Here is a 24,360-nt window from a genome sequence, read left to right as displayed (position 1 = left end):
CCAAAAGAGAGTTTACAGACAAACCTATGGAAAATGTTCATCTATTTGAGGAGAGCAGTTTAGTAACTATCAATGGAAACATTTACTAAGCATTTCCTAAAGCGTGCTTACACACATCTAGACTACAGGTAGAAGATGCCACTCATGCTTTCTATACTACCAGAGTAGGAGATATTAAGTTGGATTTTAAAAAAGGTGTAAAGAAGAGAATTGCATATGTTATTTTGCATGACACTGAAAACAGAACACTCAACAACCAAGGTCTCGGGTTCTTCTGGTAATCTGAGCCTTCATTTGATGACGTGATCTTAAAGGAATGACTCAGGACAACTCCTTGCAGTCCTTATTTCATTAACTTTTCAAGAATCAGATGCAAATCATATTTCAGCCTTGTTAAAAATCTGTACTAGTCTGGTGCTTCTGGACAATTCATTCAGTGACCAAAGGTGTATCTATATAATGTCATACTTGATAAATGCCTACTCACCCACAGGCTGCCTTAGTTCCCTAAATCCTATGCATTTCATTTTGCCCAAGAGGGATAATTCTCAATTGCCTAAATTTAAGCATTCAAATGACGCTCAGCATTCCGCAATCCTATCAAGGAAAGAAATCCCTCTTGCTGCAGAGTCCCACTGTTTAATGAAAATCCATTAAAAAATATGGGAATTAAGTCATTTGTCCCTAAAGCCTTGCACGACTGTGCCTCATCTCCAGCCTTGCTGTTCTCGCTGGGCAGATGATGGCAATTATCTGTTTGTTAAAATCCTGAGTCTATAACCCATGAGAAGAGATGGAGTAAACATCACCAGAGACTGCTGCAGCGCAAAGAGCACTTACAGTACCCGGAAAACTAGCAAAATGAATACAAGAATCACATTGACTACTAAGTGCCTGCAGTCCAGTTCTTCCTTTCAAATAGTGATGATTTTTGTCCCATCCAGTTGCTTTGAAGCACTCTAGAAATCCGATCTACCACAATTAAATACCATCAGGATGACTTGAAACCTATGACACCTACACATTTCTCAGAGCTGATGAAAATAACAACCTAGCCTGTGGTTTCTTCTCTTAAAGATCCTCTCCTTCCCCATTGAGAGATCCAGGCGTCCTCATTTTGCTAGAATCCAGACAAAGGTGCATTTTACAAGTATGCCCTGGGCTGGAGAGCTGTTTATAAACCAAACTATGTTAGATCTATTATGCATGCATCCCCCGCTGGAGTATTTGTAATATGACCTCTGCATACCTGCCAAGAGCTGGGATACCAGTTTGAAACCCAAAGCATCTCTCTCCCTCCCCCTTCCCTCTGCCTTACAGTGATCAATGAAGGCATCCGCAGTCGAAGCAGTTGCAGGATCACCTTTTCACACCTGCCCTGAGCCGGGATTCTCGTTTGCAGCCCAAAACCCCAGCCCCCTCCCTTCTGTCATGACAGACCGAGCCACCTCGCAGGGCGCCACGGCCCGGGGCAACCCCTGCCCACCTCCCCGCGCCGCGCCGCTCCCCAGCCCGCAGCCCCTGCACTCTGGCAACGCTGCCTTCCTGCGCCCAGCTTCCCTTTCCGCAGAACGGGAAACCCAACCTCCCCCCGCGCCAGGTGCACCTCCTTTTCATTCTTTTGCGTTTTATTTTTTTGTTTTGGGGGGGTGTGTGGTGGTGGCGGGGGGGCGGTTAAAATCGGACCCACATTTTAAACAAAGTGAGCAGCACCTTCTGGAATGTGCCTGAGAAGACAGAAAGCCGAGGCGGCCGCGCGGGAGGGAGGTTGTTGGGTTGGTTTTCCTGCCCGCTGCCGGCGGCCCGGTCCCAGCCGCAGCCCCCTCTGCCGCGGTGCGGCCCCGCCGCCGCCCGCTCAGGCACCGCCTCCGCGGCGGAGCGCTCCCCCGCCGGCCCGCGCCGTGCGCGCCGCCGCGCCGAGTCCCCGCTGTGCCCAGCGCTGCCGCCCGCGGCCCGCGGCCCCCCGCAACACAGCCCCCGGCTCGGGGAAATGGCGAAATAGTGGGGCTTAGGGGAGGAGCGGGAGGAAGCCAACGAGCTATGGTACCTCCTGGCAGCTGAGGTGGTGGTAGGTGGCTGCAGCAGGCGGCTGGGAGCTTGGCCTCGATTTGTTTTTGGGACTGCAGGCAGGAGTGGCAAATCCGATGAGCTGAAAAAAATAAAAAGCAGGAGGATTTGGGGGTAAGTAAGAGATTGCCCCAAAACTGATACTGATTGTTTTTGTTTTTTTTTTTAGGGGGGGGGGGGGGGGAATGTACGCAGAAGTATTGTGAATGCGGGGGTGCAATTAGACACACACTGCAGCGCAAGTACTTGGCTAACTCTTGGCTGTAGCCTCTCGTCCTTCCTACCATCAAACCCGCGAGAAGTTTGGGGTTGTTTGTCTTTTCTTTCTTGTTGAAATAAGTTTTAAAATGTTGGCATCTTCAGCGAAACCGGCCGGCGATGCACGGAAGCCGCGGCTGCTTGCAGACTGTACTTGTGCAGTTCAGATGGGGAGGGGGTGGACGGACGGACGGAACCAGACCCCCAGTGTAACACTGACACACACGCACCCCTCGCCCAGGGCGTTTCCGCGCTGCGGGGCCGCCGGTGCGGAGGTGGCCGCGGGGGGCGGCGGCGCCGGGGCCATCCCGGCCGGGGAAGGGCAGCTCCGTGCGCGGGGCAAGAACGACCCCTGCAGTCGCCTGGCGGAAAGCCGCCGCGCCGGCCATTGCAGAACCCCGGCAGGGCTGGGGGAGCCGGCTGCTTCGTGCTCCGCGCCGTGGAGGTGCGGTAGCATGCGGGGGGGTGTGGGGTGGTGGGGGGATGCGTTGCAGCGGGTGTTAATCTCTTTCCGCTCATTTTGTAGCAGCAGGAGAGGATCCCCCCTCCCTCCGCCGCCTCCCTCCCCCCGGCATGCTGGCACTGCCCCGCTGAGACGTGCAGAGTTTGGGGGGAACTTGCATCTGGCTACCCTGGAATAGAGACTCTCCGGACCGGATCAGTTGGGGTTTGTTGTCTATGTCTTGTTGGGAAATCTGGTGGATTTTTTTCTCACTCGTGGAGGAAGAGCCCGGTGCTGGCAGTTGTCTTCGTGGTGGTTTTTGGAGGGCGAAGGAAGGGAAGGGATCTCGCTTGAGCCGTGCAGAGAGAGAGCTCGGACATGTGTTGTCAGCACATCTGGGGAATACAGTCTGCAAGTCCGAAAGGAAATTTGCTGGGATCGTTCAAACTGCGATATTGATCTTTGTTATTTTTTTTCGCCGAGGGATGCACTTGGCATGAGAATCGGAGGATGGAAATTGTTTGGGAGGTGCTTTTTCTTCTGCAAGCGAATTTCATCGTCTGCATTTCAGGTACACAGCTAGCACAGAAAGGGGGGGGGGGGAGGAGGGGTGTGTGAGAAATACCCTAGAGGGTTCCCAGGCTTCCCCTTAATGAGGGACAAGAAGTACTGTCAAACCCCAACCAAAACAGTAGTTGAAAAATATGTGAACGATGTATTGCGAGTGGGTCGTGACAGAAATCAAACATGATACCCCCCCCCCAAGTCCGATACCTGTGTAGTAATTACGATTATTTGCAATAAATAACAACAGTGTACTGATTAAGGAGATGCTTATAATTCCTAATGTACCTGATTGTGATAATTAATTGCAAAATTGCAGTAATCCTGGAATTTCATAGCTCCTGAAGTTCTTAAACTTGGCTCATCTACAGATCTTAAAAGGTTTGCGGTTCATTGGCAGAGTTGTCATGTTCTGGTGCCATGGTTCAGGGTCTGCAGAGGGAGAAATAACAGTGAATAATGTGCCTCTGCTTTTAAAAGGACCTTTACTATGGCTGTGCTCTGAATTAAAAAAAAAATAATAATTGTTCCATTCAAAGAACTCCTTGGTGGCTGGGATTCCAGCCTTAGCCGCCTTATTTTAAGCTTGCAAAGATCTCTCTCGCCTCCAGTATGTAGAAGTCTGGTAATTTCAGTTGTCACCAGAGCTTGTCCAATTAATGAATAGGCACAGCCAGGTGTCTAGCATAAAGGATTGAAACAATTTATTCTTGGGGAAAACACTCCCTTCTACTGCAAAAGCCCTGTCTGCCTTGTTAATTTGTCATGTCAGTCATGCTGGAATAATTATGTTGCAGGAGGCAGGAGTGGGGAGGTGGCCAGTTTTCTAGTTTGGGACACTTCAGGGAGCCCCATGGGGATCCAGGCTGCCTGCATCTCCTGCTGTTCCACTTCTCTGCAGGCAGCTTCTGCCCTCAAGTCATTGCGTAAGTCCGGAAATGGGAATGCAAGCAGCACAGGCAAGGCATGGCACTGCTGGGGGGAGGCAGGGTGTCCTTGTGGGCATCTCAGTGTCCAGCCTGGAGGTGCTTAGGAAGAGGGAGCTCCAAAGCTCCCTTGGGACCATGCAGAGGTTGGCCTGGACTGTCTCCCAGCCACAGCCCCAGCCAGCAGCACCTGCAGCATCTCGCCCTGGCAGTGCCTGCCCCCACTGCGCCTTCTGCAGCGCTTCCCGACAGATCCACCCTTACAGCCCTCGGACTGGCGACACTTACCCTAACATTTGGGGTGGCAGCATCTATGTTAATTTCATTTGTCTGCACCTGCCCCCAGATTTTTTATTCCTGAAAAAATGGTGTTGCTGTCAGCCCATGGGGTACGTCAGTCCTTCTTTTATCCCCACAGACTGGCACCATCTGCTACCAGGCACCCGGGTGATACTGGCAGCTCCCCAGGCTGACCTTCCACTTGTGCCCATTGGTACCATCAGAATAATTCACTCTCTCAGTCTTTAGAACAGCAAAACCTGCTGTCTCTTGTCATTTAAATCTCACACTTATCAATTTAGCTCAGCGTGATATGCCACCTGTCCAGTTCTCTTCAAATTAGGCACTTCTTAAAGTACCACAGTGAGAATGGAAAAATGAAGCTCATCGCTTTCTTGGCCATTCTGACAGTAATATCCTGAGACAGAAAGAAGCTGTCCCATTCTGTGCAGGTCCTTATGCCACACATTTAGCTGCCAGTGTTTCCTTATCTTCCACCCCCGCCTTTCCTCATTTTCAGACATAGGAACCCAGGCTTTGGAAACCGATACTAGGATCAGTCCTGCAGGGGCTCTCCTCGCTCTCCATCTCCCTCTAGCACTAAGAACAGACTGATATCCATCTCTGTTTTCTCTTTTTTGTTCCTTTTTGGGGGGGAATAAAGTGAATAAGTGAATGGTGGGATGCCTTTGCTGCATGGTTAAAGCTGTCGTTTCAAATAATTTTAACCACTTAGAGAATGTCTGCATTCTTTAGTCTTTCTTCTCTTTTTTTTCTTCCAAGGGATTTTTATTTTTTTCAGGAAGCCTTAGTATTTGTCATCTTGGTAAAAAGGATTAAGATCTGTAGATATTTTACTGTCACTAATACTTTGTATCTTTCCTCTGTCAACCTTTTTACATTATGTTCTGTAGCATATTATCTAGCTGGGATGTCTGGATAACTGTGTAAGTAAGAGAAGGTGTAATGAAGCCTGTTAAGGTTTGCCTCAACACTGGATTCCAGAAACTGTATTTTTAGCACCAGCACTGGTCATTCATTCAACATGTTACTGGAAAACCCCATTAGCTGAGCACACTGATGCAATTTACAGAATTGTGAATTAAGGAGTGTGGTAGTATTGTTTTGTTTTGGTTTGTTTTTTTTCCCCTTTCTTATTAAATCAGTTGTTTCAGCAACAAAGATACAAGACTGGTTTTCTATGCATGGATCTTTCCTGAACATTAGCAAACACTCGATTCAGTGTCTTATTTAAACCTGTAATGGCCCTCCTACTAATTCCACTGGTTATTTGGATTAGGGCCTGTTAAGGGCTCCTATTCAAAGGGATGATGTCAGTCACTGAAATGAATAAACTATGAAGTTAGTTTATCATTATTAGTAAACTTATCAAACATAGGTTCAATATTATATGTCACATTTTCTTTTGCTATGTGTTTTTATGTAAATTATGACAAATACAGCAGTTACGCAGTGTTCTTATTTAAAATAAATAACGAAGTTATACAGTTGGCTTTTTAGTGTCTCTCATGCATGTATTTTTGTGAGACTTTTTATATGGAAGGTAATTTTATCTATTAGAAAGAGGTATATCTATTTTCAAAATATTTAATAGCTAGTATTTTTTATCAGTCAATTACCTGTATGTATGATCGATTGCTTGGTTTGGAAGAAATGATACTAAGATTTAGGAATAGATTTATTTTTTTTTTAATTACTGGCCCTTGTGTTTGGGAAATAATTTATCTGTGGAACTTCATACTCTGAATATTTTTGTTTTCTTGGCATACTGAATTAAGGCTTTTTCTACTTGAAATTGCTTGTTTAAAGGGAGAATCTAGTTTCTTTGTGCAAATGGAAATGTGAAGTAAGAACAGATTGAAGGACCACAAAACAGTTTCTGTTTTTTAGAAAGAAATTAAAGCCCTCTCTTTCCTTCAAAGTCATGATGCATATTTATTCCTTTGAATTGTAGTCTCTGAGGAAAAACAGTTGTGATTTGTATTATGACTTTTGAGGGTTTGTTCTTTTTAATGATACTACAGCACTGAAGGAACACAGGGTAGTGGAAGTGAAGGTGTCCTGTAGATAGGATGCTGGAATAGGACCTCTCTGGTGGTTGTTACTTTAAAGACAGAGATAATCATGGTATGGGGATTATGCTGTTTATATAGAAAGAGTATAATAGTTGGTATGATGTCTAGAATTTCCTTCCTGGATAATAATAATACCACCAAAGATTTAATTAGCATCAGTGTTCTCAGATAGGATGTTGTTGATCCCATAATGGCTGCCACCTTTGCTTGCATAGTCATTTGTATAAACCATGAGCAATTTTTTTGCGATTCTAGGTATTAACAATCAATTTCAAGAAAAAAAAAACAAACAACCCAGGATGCTGTTTTCAAACCTTTGCAGGATACTTCATTTAAAGAAGAAAATGCTACTGTCATGGGCATTGATTAAGAAGGTTTCTATGTACATTTTCTGTTAATCCATCAGCAAAATGATATATAAAACCTGCATATTCAACATCTTTGTGGCTTCCTATGAATTGATATATTACCTCTTATTGTTTGGCTTGCAGGAATTAATATGGATGAAATTCATGCAATCCCTACAGCACTCTCATTATTTGGAAGTATTTTCATCCTTTGCTGTCATCCTCGAGTCATGTAGGGGCAGATCCCTTTTATGATGTAACTTCTTTGGCCTGTTTGGCAGCACTCAGGGATCATAAATCATGTATCATGAACAACTAAGATGGTATAAAAAAAATCCTTTCTATCAGGGAATTCCACTGTGTATTGAGCATCTAATGTAGCATCTCTTGGCATTGAGGACTAAGGGTGTATTTGGAGTGCAGTTGCACTTCATTTTCTGTCTTGCTGCTTCTGTGGTCTCTGAGCTCTTATTACTTGGCATAACACAGAGTTATCCTACAGGAACTCTAAATTATGCCAGGGCTTGAATTACCTGTTGAATGATGGTCTGTAAGGTCTGATAACTCTTCTTGTCTTAGCATTGTACAACCTGAGATAATTCAAGCTACAGTAGTTTTGCAGAAGAGAAGAGCATCTAGACTCTAATGTCCATTAGCAACTAACAACGAATGGTTCATTGCTATGTTTGGACAATAATGTTGAAACCAAGTTAATTATTCTAAGATAGTGTCACAGAAGTAGTTTTTTCTGGCACTTTTAAGTAAGAAATGTGATATCCTAGGGAAAGAAATTATTCATAGCACAGATAAATATATATGAGAGAAAGTAATCACTGGGCATATAAGAAGGTATGACATGCAGCCTAGTGCATCTGGTAGCTAAGAGCTTTTGGCATCCAATCCGTTGTAGTATTCTTTCCTGCTTTGTCCCATCTCCACAGCTTCATGTGTGTGGGCCAACCTTCATGCCTGCACGGGGTTTGTTGATGTTACTGAAAATCCACGTGAATTCAATCCTCCTGCTCACATTCATACACAGGATGGAGGCCATATGTTGGATCTAAAGACTCTCAGTTCCTTAGCACTTGAATGGTTTCTCACCTTGGAGATGTTGCTGCCTTTGCAAAAGGTGTGAAGATGTTTATGCTTTGAAATTCTATGGAAATAGCCTTGTAGTCTCCTATAAATGTCTGCTTTACTTTTTTTTTTTTTTTTTAATGTGTGTGTGTCCTGTATTTTTCATCATTCTATTTTTATTGTTAGTTTTACAGCTACAGCGTGACCAGATATGCGCTAAAGTGCCAAAACAACACACATATTTTTAGTTTATGTAAAGGTAGTAGAAGGGAACGTTTATGAATAGTTTTGCACATATTGTGCCGAGCTATTTTCCATCCAATAAACTGATGGAAAGAAACCAGTAATTGCTGGTATTTTTTTTCCAAATCTCGGTTATGAAGATACCCAGTTTTCAAAGGGACCTCTTTGCCTTGTTGAGTTGCCTCATTGTTAATGCAATTGAACTAGATACCAAGGGTCCAAGAAGAAATTAAAAATAGGAATAAAACCCCAACTCAAATAATTGTTCTCAATTTAAGTCTAATTTAGGGTATTTAATGTATTCTTATTTAAGGTAGGAATTTAAGGTATTCTGTAAATCTTTGAGATACAACTGATGTTGTAGAGAGGTTTTGCCCTTGATATTCTCGGAAAGGTTTTAGTTCTTAAATCTGCAATAGCTAGATTTCAATCTACAACAGCTAGATTTTTAATTCAGCAAGGACTGAAATGACTTTCATTTGCATTATGAATATTCCTTGTATACCAATGAACAAGGGATTACTGCTTGTGCTAAAAGGTTGTTTTGCTTATTAGTTGCTGTTGGTCAAAGTATCACCTGCTTTCTTGGTTGAAAGGTTGTAATTTAGCTGAGGAGGGAACTGCTGTTTTCATCTTTCCTGATTGTTTATGGCTAAACTTAACATGGCAAAGACTGAAGTGGATGAGTGGCCCATCTGGACTGTTAATAGAAGACTATATAAAACTGTTTTATCATTATCTCATTACCAGCTCAAGCAGCAGACAAAACTAGATGACAGTTAGTTATGGACAACACTGACATACTGAGATAAGTGTTATTTTGCTCCTATCTTCTTTTTATCTTTAGTAACATCATATAGGAAGGAACAGAAAATAGTAATGCCATCAGAAAGTGCAAAAATGCCTGCCCATACAGTGGGGAATATCAGTTAGCGAAAAATTCCACTGTGATATATAAATTGAAACATTAAGGGTAAATAAATAGGAAATAAATTTTTGAAAAGGGTGATAATCTGGAATTTAGGAGAATTTGCAGCCTAACCTGTTTACAGTTGAATTCAAAGTAGTAGAATATTTTATTGCTGTTTAACCACTGATGGTTAAAAAGCTGTCAAGGGTCTTTTAATGGAATTTTTTGAAGATAAAATAGCAAGTTATTACTGTCATAAAAATTGAGGACTGAAGCATTTTAGACCTATATTCTGTGTAGTATAGTAGCCTTCCTGGTGATGTAGACAAGTATTTGGGGGCCTTATAGGCACATGGGTGCTTATAAATGTAAATTTCTTATTTGTCAGTATGGGAAACATTTTCATGCAGTGCTTAGCAGTTGACAGTTGAGGTAAGAAGGCATAAGGAAAGCTATATTTACACCCACCTTAAAAGACCTTGGAGCTCTGAAAATGTTATAAATGGCTTTAGTGTTAATGAGATTTGGGCCTTAAAAATTGCAAAAACTTAAAGCTTGACAATGAGAACAGCTTTAGATGGCAGGTCTCTGTGCTCCTGTGGAGTGCTAGGTACAGCCTATCCAGGATTATAGCCCTAAAGTATTTAATTTTCTTTTCTTCATCTGGAGGAATGGAAGGTGATCAGTTCCCACGTACATAGTGTACTGAAAGCAATGGTCAGAACTAAAGAATATAAACACTTTTATTCCTTGGTGTATTTTTCCACATGAAAACATTTCTGGTGTAAATTTATGTAACTGTAACATTTGAATTTCTGTAGTAAAATTAATATTAAACCTAAATGCCTGAAAGTTTTATCTTTTGTAATATTATTACCAGGAAAATATCACAGTACCTGTAATTCACAAATAACTAATTAGAATGTACTTTTTTAACAAGATACTAAGATAAGTATAGACATAATATCTCTCATTTTGACATTCTTTCTTTGTCCCTTTATCATTAGTGCTTAACTTCGTCAAGCTCAGAATACTGTATGTTTGTTATCTGGCTTTTAAGTATGAAACAGCTAAGAGTTGTGCACTGACTGGTCCAAAGTTGCTTCTAAGCACAGGCATGGAGGAGGAAGCTAAGCAACGTTATCCTTTTTTTCCCCTCTAAATGTGTTGACATCTCCAGCTTTTGGAAGTAGCATTTGAGTAGATGGATTTAGAGGGAAACATGGTTTTTGAAAAAAACATCATCTTGTCAGTTTTGTGGGTTGTTTCCAATTTAAGTTCTTTCCTACTGTTAACTACTTTAATCCCTGTTCTGCTTCAAGAAGAGTCATCAGAATAGAGGTTTTCTGTTCTGCCATGGGTAGAAAGACTAGCACAGCAGGACTCTGACAGAATTTGCCTTATTAATGTTAAAAGAAAAAGATAACGAGTAACAGAGAAAGGTTTTTTCATATGTGACTACAGAAAATGGCACCATTTGAAGTGATGTTGGAATGACCATGTCCTCCCCCTGCCTGATAGCTGTGCTCCTGGTAGGATGGCAGTTGTATAGCTGAAGAGGCAGGTCAGGAAGGATTGCTACTGACACAGTTACATTTTATTTGGCAAGGTGACATACTTGGGCTTCTAGAAAGAGCATTAGTTTGCATTTGGCATTGTGGCAGAGAAAAGAAACTCTTTAGGAAAAAAATAGTGCTGAGGATTCATGCTTGCTGGCAGAAAAGGGTAACAATAGTAGTGTTCCCTAAAAATGAAGTTTTATGGAGAAAGAGCTATTTCTTCATGTATAGGTGGAATGTCATACCATTTGCAGCTGAGGTGCGTTATTTGCCATGTGGAAAGCTGCAGTTATGCAAGGGAAGGGCTGCTGCTGCTGTAGAGAAAACACGTTTGATCCTGTGCTGCTCCTAATCCTGCTGCTTGGGAGTGTGTGAACAGCTACTGACAGGAGATTTCTCTGAATGGGAATGTGCAGTCTAGATTTTTCTAAGAATGAATGGTTTGAATGAGAAGAGCTCTGCATTATATTGCAGCCAAAAAGAAGAAAAAACGAATGTTGGTGGCAGACCTTGGAATAGTTTGCAGGGATTATATAGTGTTGGCCACAGTTTCACAGAGAAACTGAGGTAAAATATCATGTGAAAGGTCACACAGCAGCAATTTAAGTAATTACAGTCCATTTTCACCCTCACTTCTGCCTTGCAACACTAGGATTATCCTTACACCTTGTTTCTGGTCAGGGTATGACACTGAATCACCTTACGGACAGCAGCTCACCTGCATGAGGGAGCGCGAGGCCTCCATGGCGCCAGGCTGAGGAGGGAAGGCAGTGATGGGCCCTGGGATGACCCCGCAGGCTCTGCAGCCTCATCCCCCACCTTGGGCTCCAGCTGCTTCAACCTTGTCAATGCGGGTCCTGCACAGCCACGTAGCTTTGGGTCAGGCTGTGGAGAGAACGGTGAGAAGCCATGTCAGCAGCTCTGAGGTGCCTTCGACCTCAACCCCTGTCAGCCGGCCTCAGCCCTGTGCCCTGCTGCTCCTCACTCGCTGACGGGACTAACCAGCGCGGCTGCAGAGCTGCCTCCTTGCCTTCCTCATGTTGGTGGGCAGAGAGGCTGTGCCCTGCAGGAAGGTGACCGTCCTTGCAAACTTCTAGAAACATCTGAGAATGGTTTCAGTGAGCTACATGCTACCGCTGCCTTTTGGTTTCTGACTGGAGAGGGGGTGCCTACAGCTGGGCATGCTCAGCAAATTCAGTGGATGATGGAACCTGGCAGCCAGGCCCCAAGAAACATAAAAATGACCTTGTAAAACCTCTCAAACTTGAAGCCCAGATGAGCAGCGAGTGTGCGGTCATTTCTGCCCCCTTGCCTCCTGACTTTGTGCGGATGGCTTCAGCTAGATTTATCCTCGGTGTTTAAACTTGCGCGGCTTCCCCAGAAGTGAAGGGTCTCCTGGTGGGGCCTGGTGTGTCTTCTCAGGGGCTGGCCCCCTCCTCTCACTGCCTGTGTATTATGAGGTATTTTTTCTCTTCATGGTAATAGCAGTGAAATTATCATGAGGTATAATTATGGTATATTTAAGAATTTAACCTGAAATTGGTTTCCAGGAGTTGGTGTTATACTAAGGTAAAATTCTGACCCACACAAGGTTCCTCCATAAACATGTGTTACGTAAATTCTGCTTAAATTATGAACACTCATTCACTTGGCCTCTTTATGGTTTTATTGTGACTAACAAATTTGTTTTTAACAAATAGGTTCCTCGAAGTGCAGCACTTTGCCTGCCTCATGTTTCTCATCCACTTGGTGCAGATGTAGGCAACAAGAGAAAATTAAGGGCACCAGAGGTTTTGGCCCTAAATTTTCTCTTTGAAATTTGCTCTCTCAACAGACCAACAGGTCCCTTTACATACTGATGCAGTTGGATATGCTGTGTACATATATGCAAATTTATTTGGGGGGTGAAATCCTCACCCCAGGACATTTTACCCATGATGTCTGTAGCTCCTACTTTTTATTTTCCAATATATTCACCTGGCTTCACCATTTGTGGTTTTATTTTCTTCGCATTCATATTTATAAGCGATATCTTATTGTTACAGTATTTTTTTGTGCCTGTTGGAAAACAAAGTAATCTACAAGGACTCCACATCTCCTCTCGTTTGCCCAGATAATCCTGAGGGTACTATGTGGCAGTTAGTAATTGCAAGTGGGATTTAAAGTTATCTGCAGATGCATAATTTTTATCTTCAGTAGCCCCCCGGCACTCTCTGTAAGTTGTTAACAATTCATCTTTGCCAGTCTGTAGTTGTGCCTTTGCTCTAGAGTCACAGGTATTTAACTCACTATGGAACAGGATGCAAAACAGAGTAATAAATAACATGATTTATTTTTATTAGCTAGCATAAGTATGTTTTCATACTTGCAAGCTAAAAACAGTCATCCTCTTTAAGATTTTATTGTGATATATTAATACACAGATTCAGATAAATGCAAAACTTAAAAGGCATGCTTAAGTGTTCTTCTGTATCTGAGTCTTAATACGTAATTGTATAAAACAACATAGATTAAGGATGTGCTGAAGTGCCTTGCTGAAGCAAGGAGTAGCAGTGGTATAATAGATGAATAATACAAAATCTTTGGAAAAGCCCAGCTAAGATGAGCAGAAATTTTCATAATCTCTGATGAAATTATACAGTTGTGTAGAAAACAGATTTTTATCCAGGTAAAATCATATCAGTTCTTTGTGTAGTAAAATGAAGATACAGACTTTTCTAGTATGACTAACATAGCAAGAGAAACTGTGCAATGAGACTTAAAATAACCTGGATTGTAATTTGTTAATTCTCACATTATGGATGCCCAGAATGAAATGGACACTGTTTTTCACTATAGTAAACAATTTGCCCTGGACTATAGTAAACAAACCCCAAAACCTAAAAAGTGAAATAGCAAGAGATAAGTGGTAATCACAATGATTTTCCCTTGTGAACATCTGTTCCATTTTTTTTTTCAGCACAAATTTTAATTTTATTTTGATCAGACCTCAAACTGTGCTATAGAGAGGACATGCTGTATACAGACGGGCTGTGGGCTGCATGGCATGGCTGGTGGAAGGACAGTGGCACAGCTGTGCTGTGTCATGAGGGAAGACCCACTCTGCCAGGCGGTGCTGGCACAGTCTAGATTGCATAAGCAGAGTTTATTCAGACTGATATAGGAAACTTCTTGTGGGGGGTATAAAAATACTTGAGCTTCTATCTGTCCCTCTGTCTGGGACCAAAATAAGCCAGACATGTCCTCCCTACTGCTGAGAGAAGGGGGTAGCATATTCAGTATGTATCAGTAGAAAAATTTCCCACATTTTAAATGAGGTAAGAGTTCATATATGATACTATGAATAAATCTCTACCATGAGCAAGAAAGTGTACATAAGTATTGCACTATTTATAAAAATGACCGGACAAAGCTCTACAATACATTTGCATCGTATTTACGTATTTGGGCTATATCTACCAAAGACCACAGAGGCTGTAAACCTTCTTCCTTTCCTCCAGCCATTGTCCTGCTTTGACTCTGCTTGATGCTTCACAAAGAGGAGCAAGTAACTCTCATAATTCATGCTTATAACTCTCCCATTTTTAGTTCCTTACTCTGTGTAATTGGGACTTTCTGTGTCTACCGTGGTTTTATTTTTTTAAATACTTAGCAGATCTCCCTTTCAATGGCTTCCTTACTGTTAACCTGATTGCTATTGTGAGGGACCAAATGATGAAGTGTGTCTGGATCACATAATATCATCACATTACTGGACACCTAAGAATTGATTCTAGTCACAGAATACTCCAGCTCTTAAAATCTTTGAAATAGAGCATTTTTTATATAGAAACGAGTATATGACATAATACTATTGCATTATTTTTAAAACTCTGAAATGTTTTGGATATAATTTTCACTGATATTATATAAACTGTACAGAAATAATCTCCTGGCATTTGCTTGGAATGACACTCATCAATTCCTACACATTTATTTAAAATATAATGTAGAAACAAAAAAGTACTTGTTTTACACAACTTTGTTTTGGATGTTTTGCCAGGGAAAAAAGTAAGCTTTGCTAATACAGACTGAAATAAAGTCTAAAATAAAATCTTCACATCAGCTCTAGTTCACAGAGGTAGTGTGCAGTGGAATTACTCCGCCAAAAATGTTGGCGTTGAGTGTAGTTAAGTATTTAAGCAGAGGTCTCTTGGTAAATAGAAACATTAGAAACATACTTTGACCTCTGCTGCTGGGTTTCAGGTATGTGAGAGAACCGTGCTTAGGAGCTTTACTAGTCATGTGGTCAGAATGATTTTCAATCACTTTGGTTATTGCTGGATTAAAATTGAGGCTGCAGAGATTAATGGTCTGGTGTTACTAATCCACTAAACCCCTGTTCCTAGATCTTTTAAATTGACTGAACCTATAGATTGTTAAATTACTGAGAGATATGGATTTGTAATGGTTTTAACTACCTTTCTTGATATTTGGTGTTAGCAGTATCCTATTATTTATTGCTCTTTCAGACAGTGATCTTGGCTGTTCTTGAATGGAAGTGAACTTTATACTTTTTTATTTATACTATTCTATAGCACAGTAAAAGTGTGTATAATTTTAAATGACTGTGGATAAAGAAACCTTTACTATGTTTAGATATGTCCTGGCATTAGTGGAAGATCAAATGCAAACAACGGAAGTTAAATCTTATTTTTATTTCATTGTTACAAATGCTGGCCACTGTCCCTAACTGTCACAACAGCCACTATCTCCTTTCATTCTGTCTGCCATTAACAGTGGTGGTTGTCCCCTTAGGTGGGTTTTACTGACATTTGAAGATGTGACCCAAAGCAAAATGGCTGCTCAAGCTTTTGAGAAATTTTATGTTCTAAACTGCAGTATTTGGAGTATCAGGGCTCAGGACTCTTCGCAGAGATCTAGAAATTAGGCACAGTTTCTGTACTTTATTTATGTACAAGTGTAAGAAGTTTTCCCCAGGTGAAAAACCAGGTACAAAAAAAAAAAAAAGAGGAAAGAAATGAGGAAACAGTTCATCTCTGAGACATGAGGAAACTTTGGGCACAACAGTGTAGAGGTTTGGGTTTCAGTAGGGATCTGTAAACAAGGTGCATGAAGAGAATTGACAGGTTCCATCAATACAGTGTGGGAGAAGCAGGAGTTAGGGGAGAGGGCGTAGCATGTGGAAGAAATCAGACTGTAATTGTGGCTGGGACAGTTCTGGGGGTATTTAATCTGAGTGGATAGCTTTACATTAGACAAGGAGAGGGATGGAGCCTCTCACGTATGTGTTTTGGGCCCTGTTTACCATGTCTGTGCTTAAGGTTGCAAATTGGAATTGTTTTGGCTTTCAGGTGTTTGTAATTTTGTGTAATACTCCATTCCAAAAGGTAATTTTAAAAAAGGACTTGATTTTTAATTCTAGAAGGATGTAAAAATACAGTCTTTTAAATTTTTTTTCCTTTGATGAAAGGAGTCGAGCACCTGGTGCCTGCCAGATTGGTGTGGACATACGCAATGTCTACATGACATACAGAAGAAGAAATTTGTTTTGATTGAATAAATAATGACAACAGTCTAGCTGTAAACAACTAGGTTTTGGTGTTTGTTGAAACTGCAGTGTGATTACCTTTTTAATAGGAAGCACGCTTGAATTATCATCTAATTATGTCTTGCTTTGGTTGTGGTTTTGATTCCTGTCATATGCTGAAAATAAGCAGAATTTTTTTGCTTTTGTTTTCACTGCAGAAGATGCAGAAGAGTCATTGGAAAGTATGCTTTTGCATTTTAACTGCACTTGCATTAATCTGCTTGGGAAAGGGGAGTAAGCTGTATTTGTAATTTTATAAATTAATAACCTACCAAAATAATTGAAAAATAATGCATTTCCAATTTAAAGGTTCAGTATGTCACAAAATGTTGTGATTACTATATTACTATAAATGTATTTGACATGTTTATACTAACGTACAGCAAGGTAACGTAAGTCAATTATAAAGTCAAACTCTGTCAGAGAATTCTAGTGATCAAAATAAACCCTTTATTTCATGCAACCATCTCTTTTTCCTAACCCTGGTATCTTGGCTTATTCTTTTGCCTTCTGGTTATCTCAGTAATAGTATGTCTTGATTAAGGTCTGCAAGGAGCTTTTACATCTGTTCTTGTTGCAAAGCTATGTAGGATAAAGTAGGCCAAAGATAACTCATGCAAACTATGGACCTCCACTTACTTCTTTCCCTCCAGATGTAATATTGTGTTCAAATAAAACTGGGACTGTGAAAGTAAACCCAAAGCATTTAAATGGATTTTTGGCAATTTCTAAAAGCTTTCTTGAAGAAGAAGAAACTATTAATGTAAACTGAAACATCTATGTCTGGATGAAAAAGATGAAGTTCCTGTGCTGCCAGCTATTAGGAAATACAGTCCTTATCCTAAAAGATAATTGGAGTTCACCATCTAAGTGAAAACAACAGTCACCCTTACTAAGGTGAACAGATCAATGAGAATAGTTATTGTGAGACTGAAAGAAAAAGCGACCTCTTTATTATTTAGAAAACTTGAGACCAGCTCAACACAAGTCCTGTCCTCAGGATATGTTCTATGGGAGACTAATTTGTAAGAAGTAGACACTAACTGAACTCACAACATAAGGGAGTAAATGTTTGCACCTTCATAGACAGGCTTTGAAGCTTCAACCACATTGCAAGCGATATAGATCTGGGTCTAAATTATAGGCCCACGATAGGGTGGAAAACAGTACCCTGATCTTTAGCTAGCACTTAGGCCCACCATGGAGCATTTCTTCCTAACTGATTGGGCCCACGTTGCAAAAAAATGAAGCATTTGTTGAGTGGAGAGACACCAAGTAGTTCCTCTGTATCCCTGTAATGCATTTGTGACTGCCTACCAAATGGCAATAGAGAGTTCAGTTGAATTGCCCTGGCTAGTAGCTGCAAATGTATTATGCTGGCGGGCTTAGGTTTCTCTGTTTAGGCTCTTTAGGGACAAAGGGCTTGACTGTCCACTGTCTAGCATCCAAAGTAGTTATTTCTAACCCCACTGATGTAAGTGAGAAATACTACTCTATTAGAATGATAGCAGGTTTTATCCACTTGGCTTGAGTGTAAACTAATAAGCAGTTAGATCCTGTGTTTATGTAAATCAGCGTAACTCAAAAGATCTGTTCTAGTTTGTTAGAGAAAGGAACTAACCCAGAGCATGGGTACTGCAGGATCAGGTCCTAGGATGCATCATTTTGGTGAGTTTGGCTTTTGATCAGAATATACCCACTGGCTCTGTTAACCTGAATGTTTATTGCATGGTTCTAATCCAGGTTTGAGAGAGACTTAAGTATTTTAACAGTTGCAAAAATAAACATGTGGTCTGCTTATTTGGGGGGATTTGTGTTTACGGCAGTCATACACAGAGAACCCTATTATTGATGGTCCATTTTTTTAAAGCTCCTGCCATCTCTTGCACTCTTGGTATTGCTGTTTTTTTCTCAGTTGCTCTTAAAGGCAATATTAACAGATGGTAGGCATTGCTCATTAAATCTGCATCTACACCTCTCCAAGGACTGCAAAGATGTTGGGAAACAGACCATGTTACTGCAGTAAGCGCTTAAAAGCTTGGAACTTACTGTGGTATTCATGAGCAGTTTTCACTACCAGTGTATTTTAAGTGCTACAGTAGTGGAGTTACAAATACATTGGTGAAATATTTCTTATTTAGCCAAGTCCAGGTGTCTGTTTCTTTCATACTTGCCATATTTGTGCTTTGATAGTGTCATAGTCAACAGCTCTTTCCTTTTATATAAATGTCTTAATGCTGGACATTAAACCTATATATCTGTAACACTTAATTTCTCACCTCCATTTACATGTGTCACCTGAGGTGCCTTTGCTTTTCCTTAAGACCACTTTCTCTATAATACTTAGCTTTTCTTTTTGTCCTGTCTGCAGTGATGGCACTTTTTAAATAGATTAGATGTATAGATGTTACTTTTAGGCTTTCACAACTTGAATGTATCTTTGTCTGAAGAGGCAGCGCTTCAATGTGCGAGTCGAAAGGGCGTTGTGCCAGTGTGGAATTCAATTTCCATATGTTTCAAAGTGGTGGTGAGAGATGCAGAAATCCAAGTAGCAGATAAGAATTCTCATTTCTGTCTCTTTATTGCTCTGATTTGGAACTGATGGGATCGGACTAGCAATCCCAAACACATCAATATAGCCAGAAATAGGGTGCTCCCATCTTGTTTCTCTTAAGCTTTTCTTTTCTTTAGTAAAATGCTGGATCAGAAAGGTTAAGTTGTTGATTCCATGGTTCGTGGAAGGTTAGGATTTAGTTCACATTTCTTTCACAGTTAGCCTGTGTTAGGGATAAGGAAGCTAAAAATGTGGGTAGTACATTAAGTGGAAATGAGATCTACCCCTACCATTTTTACAGAAAGAAACACTTCAACCCTTCTGTGTTTGAGCTGGTCTAAATCAGCACTGTGAGGAGTGGAAATTCAGTAATCTCTCCTAGTATTTTGTATTTGTGATTCTGGTTTTCTGTTGGCTAGGGATATTTCAAGTTCTAAAGATGAAGTCTAAATAAAAAGTGATTTTAAATAAATTAGTTTCTACAGAAAGCTGTGTAGACACTCCCAAGAGAAAATCAACCTGATTTGTATTAATTTAGATTGTTTATTTGGAAGAGGCTAAAGTGAACCTAGTAAACCCACTTTAAATTTATCCTGTACAATTTCTGAGCATAGACAAGAAGATTGCCTACCTTACATGCACATCTTTTCCTTGTGATTTACAAGAGGAAAAGTTATACTCATGTCAATTTGCAGAAGGAGGAGGCCCTTTAAAGTAGCATCAAGAAAATAAAGAGATTTTTTAAGTTCCCAACTTAAGAAAATGAAGAGTGGGACAGTCAAGAGTGGGACAAAATGCTCTTTCATGTACGATTATAAGAGTGGTGTCCCTAAGCATGAAAATTTGTCACTGTGATAATTATCAACATGCCAGCAATGCTACTGTATTTGTCAGTAGCACAGTAGGGACTGATCCTGATCCATAACGACACAAGATAGTACATTTATCTGTGCTCTGCAATTTAAAGAGGTACAAATGAGAACCGAGGCTGCTTCACTGAGTAACTGGAAGAGTTAAGCTGTGCTTAATTCTCCTACAAGTCTTGCTTCTGATCCCATTAAAACTGCTGAAGGTATCCCCACTAAGTTTCACTCTAGCAAAACCAGACTGCAGGGACAGCAAGTGACCCATCTAAGGTATTTCAAAGCTTAGGCAGTTTGAGGTTATTCATTTTTTTTCCTAAGGATAATTGATAATTTTCTTCTTCTCTTTGCCCTCTGTCATTGCTTGCACACATTCCTTTAGTTTGGAGTTAGGAGAAAAAAAGGACAGGAGTAGACCAGTAAGGGGGATTAAGAGTATTTAGTTTTGAGGGATGGAGTAAAAGAAGAGTGGAGGAATAGGTAAAAGAATGAGGATACAGACTAACAGGGAAGGTGCTGGCAGTGGAAGACAGCACTGAGACTGGGTGTTTCATAGCGCACTTTGCCAGAAACAAATGAGAAAGAGAACTGATGACAGTCCACTTTCTGAATTGTTTTTGGTTCTAGTCCTAAATAGATAGGAATCAGGTTAGTAGCTTCCACAGGAATAATACAGTCTTCTTGTCTGAAGAATCACAGAATAGAAATAGAGAGAGCTTGACTTTCAGTCATCAAGTCTTGATATTATTTTTTTTAGGCCCTTAACAGAGCACAGAAACTGTCAGAATGCTTGAAGACAAAATTGTTAATAACTTAAATGCTGAAGTTCTTCACTACGTAGCTGTTGACCTTTGAGGACTCTGACTGCTTACTGAGATTATTTCATTAGTATTTGCACATTGACTTCCTGCCAAAAAGTCAATCTGCTTTTCCTGTGCATGGTTTTGTTATTTTGAAGGTCTTCAGCTATGGAATAAAATCCACTATGTAACAAAGAGCTGGCAGAGTTGGAAGCTTTCCAGTAAAAGCCTTCCCAGGTTAAACTCTGGTGATGCTGAAATATTATAAGTCTTTCATGTGGCCTCCTTTCCCTTGTGCATTACCTAAACATAGCTGTTCCTGCAGAAGGGCAACAGTTAGTTTTAGTTCCCACTACTCCCAAAGGAATGCTATACTTGTTATTTACAGGATGGAATTTATACATCATTTGAACTTGGGACTTGGACTTTGCTTTTGTTCTTTTATCAGCCTCAAAACTTTTTTTAAAAGATGTTTATGATAAGCTTAATGATCCCTCTTAGAGAGTTGATTAGTTACAAAGTAAATGACAGTATGGATCTCGTATCATATTTAGGTGCTTAGCATTTCTGCGTTGTTGAAGACGCTTATACAAGCTGTTTAGAATAACATGTAAATATCACAATGAAAAAAGCATAAGGAAAGGCTATATCAGAAAGGGCTGACTCAAGAGCAGATTAACTACCAGTGGCCACCAGCAAAATGTCAATTTCTTTCTGATGCAGGAGAAAAAGGAAGATGGATATACACCATCTCTTCTTTTTTCTCCCCCTAATTTCCTCCCCAAAAGAAGAGGAAGGTCAAAATGTCACCTGAAAAAGCTGGATGGTTCTAGCAACTTTCTGTAGGCAGTGAAAGATGTCTGAACTATGAATGTCCTATTTATTGAGCCTACAGGGCTGAGATCAGTTTTTTTTATGACAGACAGAAATTGATGAGCCTCTCAAATACTTAGAGCCTGGAGGATAGAGGTATGTTTTATACCTTATCATTAGACTTGGAGTTCTATACTTTGGTATATTGGCAAGGCTTGCATTTCACAAGGGATAGGCTAAAGTAATTCTCATGTTCCAGTTCAGCAGAGTAAACAAACAGCTACATTCTGCAGATGTTGCAGATTCAGGATCAGTTTCAAGGAGAGCCCAATTAGAAGCATATGAAGGCAGTCTGGCCTGTCTCCCTGGGATAGGGCATGCATGACTGTAGGTATTTATCTAGTGCCTGTCAGGATGGAGCTGTCCTCCTAATTGGAGCTTTTGGATGCTGCTCCAACCTAGTGATGTTGTGCACAGTAAGTCAGCACAGCTCCACTGATCTTGCTAAATATACATCTGACTTGCACTAGCTGTAGGCTGTCTTCCTAGAGATGAGAGCTGTGGGCCCCATTTTGCTCTGCAGGTAGTAAGGAAACTTGAAGCAAGTATGAGAAGGCTTTATTATTATTCTTATTCCCAGGCTAATACAGTGGAACCTCTGGCTCAGGAGATTCTTAAACCTCTAGCTGTAATGGCTGGAAGGTTTTAGATGAAGGATCTGTCTGTGCTGCCTGGTTTTGTATTCTTTTTTCCAACACTTTTGTTGCTGACTATTGCTGCAGATCAATAGTTCCCAGAATTGTTTCCCTCGCATCCAGGGTATGGGACAATGGGGGATGGAGCAGCTCTGAGAATCCTTGCTGGAGAAAGGTGAAGAGTGTGAAAGATCTGGAACAAGAAGTGTCTATGGGTGTGAGAAGCTCAGAGCTTAACCATTGCTTTACAGTCTTCCCCCACTGGAATTACTTTCTTTCGGGAACTTTGCTAAAAAGTAGGGGCTCAGCTCAATACCTGTAGCCTTGGTTCTGTCCTTGCTGAGTGGAGTGCTTGCCCCTTTCCTCAAGTTTCTTTTTACTGCTGCAACTGCTGCTCCAGGTACTCACTTCCCCAGTTATATCCTCTAAACCTACTCCCAGAAGCTTTTCAGTAGCCTGCTTTTAAAGGAGGCACTGATGTTTCATCTACCAGGTTCTTCCCAGATTGTTTGATCTGATCTGCTGTTGTTCTTTCATACAAATTACATTCACATTTATTATGGTTGCAAATATTATGCACATTTGTACACAGATGTATACCACATCACACACATACATATATTTGCATATATAAGTGTGATAAAAATGGACTCAGCTTCTGAGAGAAACAGCTTCCCTTGATAAGCTTGAAATACATTACAAAGCCTACATCTTTATCAAATGAAGTGCTTTGGGCTGGATTTTGGTATCTGCTATAACTGGAACTGGCTGGCTGGGTGAAGACAGCTGTGCTAGGTGCTGGGGTGGGAGGAAGAGCGGACAGTTGGTGCGGAGGAGATTGTGTCCAAATGAGGTGCTATGGAATGGTGGCGGCAGAGAAAGAAAAGAGAAAATAAGGTCTGAGAGCCAGTTAGGTATGGGGGGAAAAGGGGAGAAAAACCCTAACCTTGTTATCACTTTGGTAGGTACAAGAATGATGCCATTTGTCAGAATTTTTTTGTTTTATTAAAAAATAAGAGTGTGGGAGAGGTAAGCAAGGAATTCATACACACTCACAATATAAAGTTATCTTAACACTTTAGAAATAACAGAAATTTGATTGCCTGTGCAAGGGTTGTGTGGGAAAAGACACTAATTTAGCACATTCTCATTTTATTACAGAGGTTATGGGACACAGTGAGTAAAGGAGGGAACTGCAGCAAGAGGAAAAGATAGTCACGAAGGAATTTAAGGCTTCTCTAGAGATCAGAATTTTATCACTGTCTCTGCCAGAATTTGTGTTGCTTGGCAACACATTTTAATCAAACTTTTCAAGGGTGGTCACTAATTGTATGTTTCTTCTTTTCCCCAAGGCCTGATTTGCAGAAGTGCTGAGCAGTTACAGCTAAAACAGGTCAATGGGAGAAATGTTTTGTATGTATCAAATGCTTGGCAAGTTTAAGTGCTCTAAAAATTGTACACTGGGGCTAGAAACTGACGAATAAAAGGTCGAGAATATCTTTCTCTGACTCTGGCATTAATGTACACATTTATAGAAGAGGGACACTGCCTCTTCAGGAACCAAACTTTTGGGGAGTTTGAATCATGTGCTAAAAATCTGTGATACTTTTACCTTCGAAGTGCTAGGAAGACTGGCTGAAGTGGTCATGGCGCTGTCTGGTTGTCTTAAATTAATGTCTTTGAGGGTTTTCTTCTGCACTGAGGGTCTAAGCAGCAGCCTGTTCTCTTTATCGCAGTCCTGAGTGTTAGGTTGAGGGGAAAAAAACCACTCAAATAGTCATCTTAAGGAAAGCATAAAGCAAAACCAGTCCCCTCCTTTTACTCCAGTTTCTACTGCCAAGTGTTGGCCTCACCTGAATTTCTATAGCTTATCTAACCTAAGAACCATTAGGATCTTACATAACTGTTAGGTGCAGCTCTGGGTTCCTTCCTAAAGTCCAGACAGATCTTTTGATATCTTTCTGAAGGGAAAGAGCAAACATTAAAATTAATCTTATTTTGTTGTGTTACTACAGGATGATGCTAATGTGACTGTGGGCCATATGTAATGAGGTGGCTGGCTTCATCCAGCCCCTAAAGTGCTTCTTAATCTGTGTATTGATGATCATAGACCATCTAACTCTTCTAATGCATGGAAGACTATTAAAGAATTTCTATGTTAGCCTTTTATAAAAGGATACAAGCATGTGTAGGAGGTAAGTAAAATATGTCATGTTGTAATCCATTAGGAGTGACTGTGGTTCTTAATTCAAAGCCTAGAGAAATGTCATTTATTTA

General features: G+C 40.8%; 1 protein-coding gene across 3 annotated transcripts in view; it reads left to right on the top strand.

Moving 5' to 3' along the window:
* The first annotated feature begins 1,675 nt into the window (after nt 1-1,675).
* CA10 (carbonic anhydrase 10) overlaps nt 1,676-24,360 on the top strand; it is a 228,346-nt gene continuing 205,661 nt past the window's right edge. Inside the window, exons 1-3 of one of the 3 annotated variants that reach the window (XM_080394642.1) lie at nt 1,676-2,181; nt 2,852-2,992; nt 3,251-3,338. In XM_080394642.1, the coding sequence (XP_080250768.1) occupies nt 3,278-3,338 (61 nt within the window). In that variant the 5' untranslated portion in view covers nt 1,676-2,181; nt 2,852-2,992; nt 3,251-3,277. Of the gene's footprint in view, nt 2,182-2,430; nt 2,771-2,851; nt 3,339-24,360 lie in introns of those variants that run through there. The other 2 variants (XM_080394643.1, XM_080394641.1) reach the window with 2 other exon arrangements.

This window comes from Falco punctatus (genome assembly GCF_963210335.1).
Source record: "Falco punctatus genome assembly, chromosome: 1".
Classification (NCBI taxonomy): domain Eukaryota; kingdom Metazoa; phylum Chordata; class Aves; order Falconiformes; family Falconidae; genus Falco; species Falco punctatus.
This window is presented reverse-complemented; position numbering and strand designations above follow the sequence as displayed.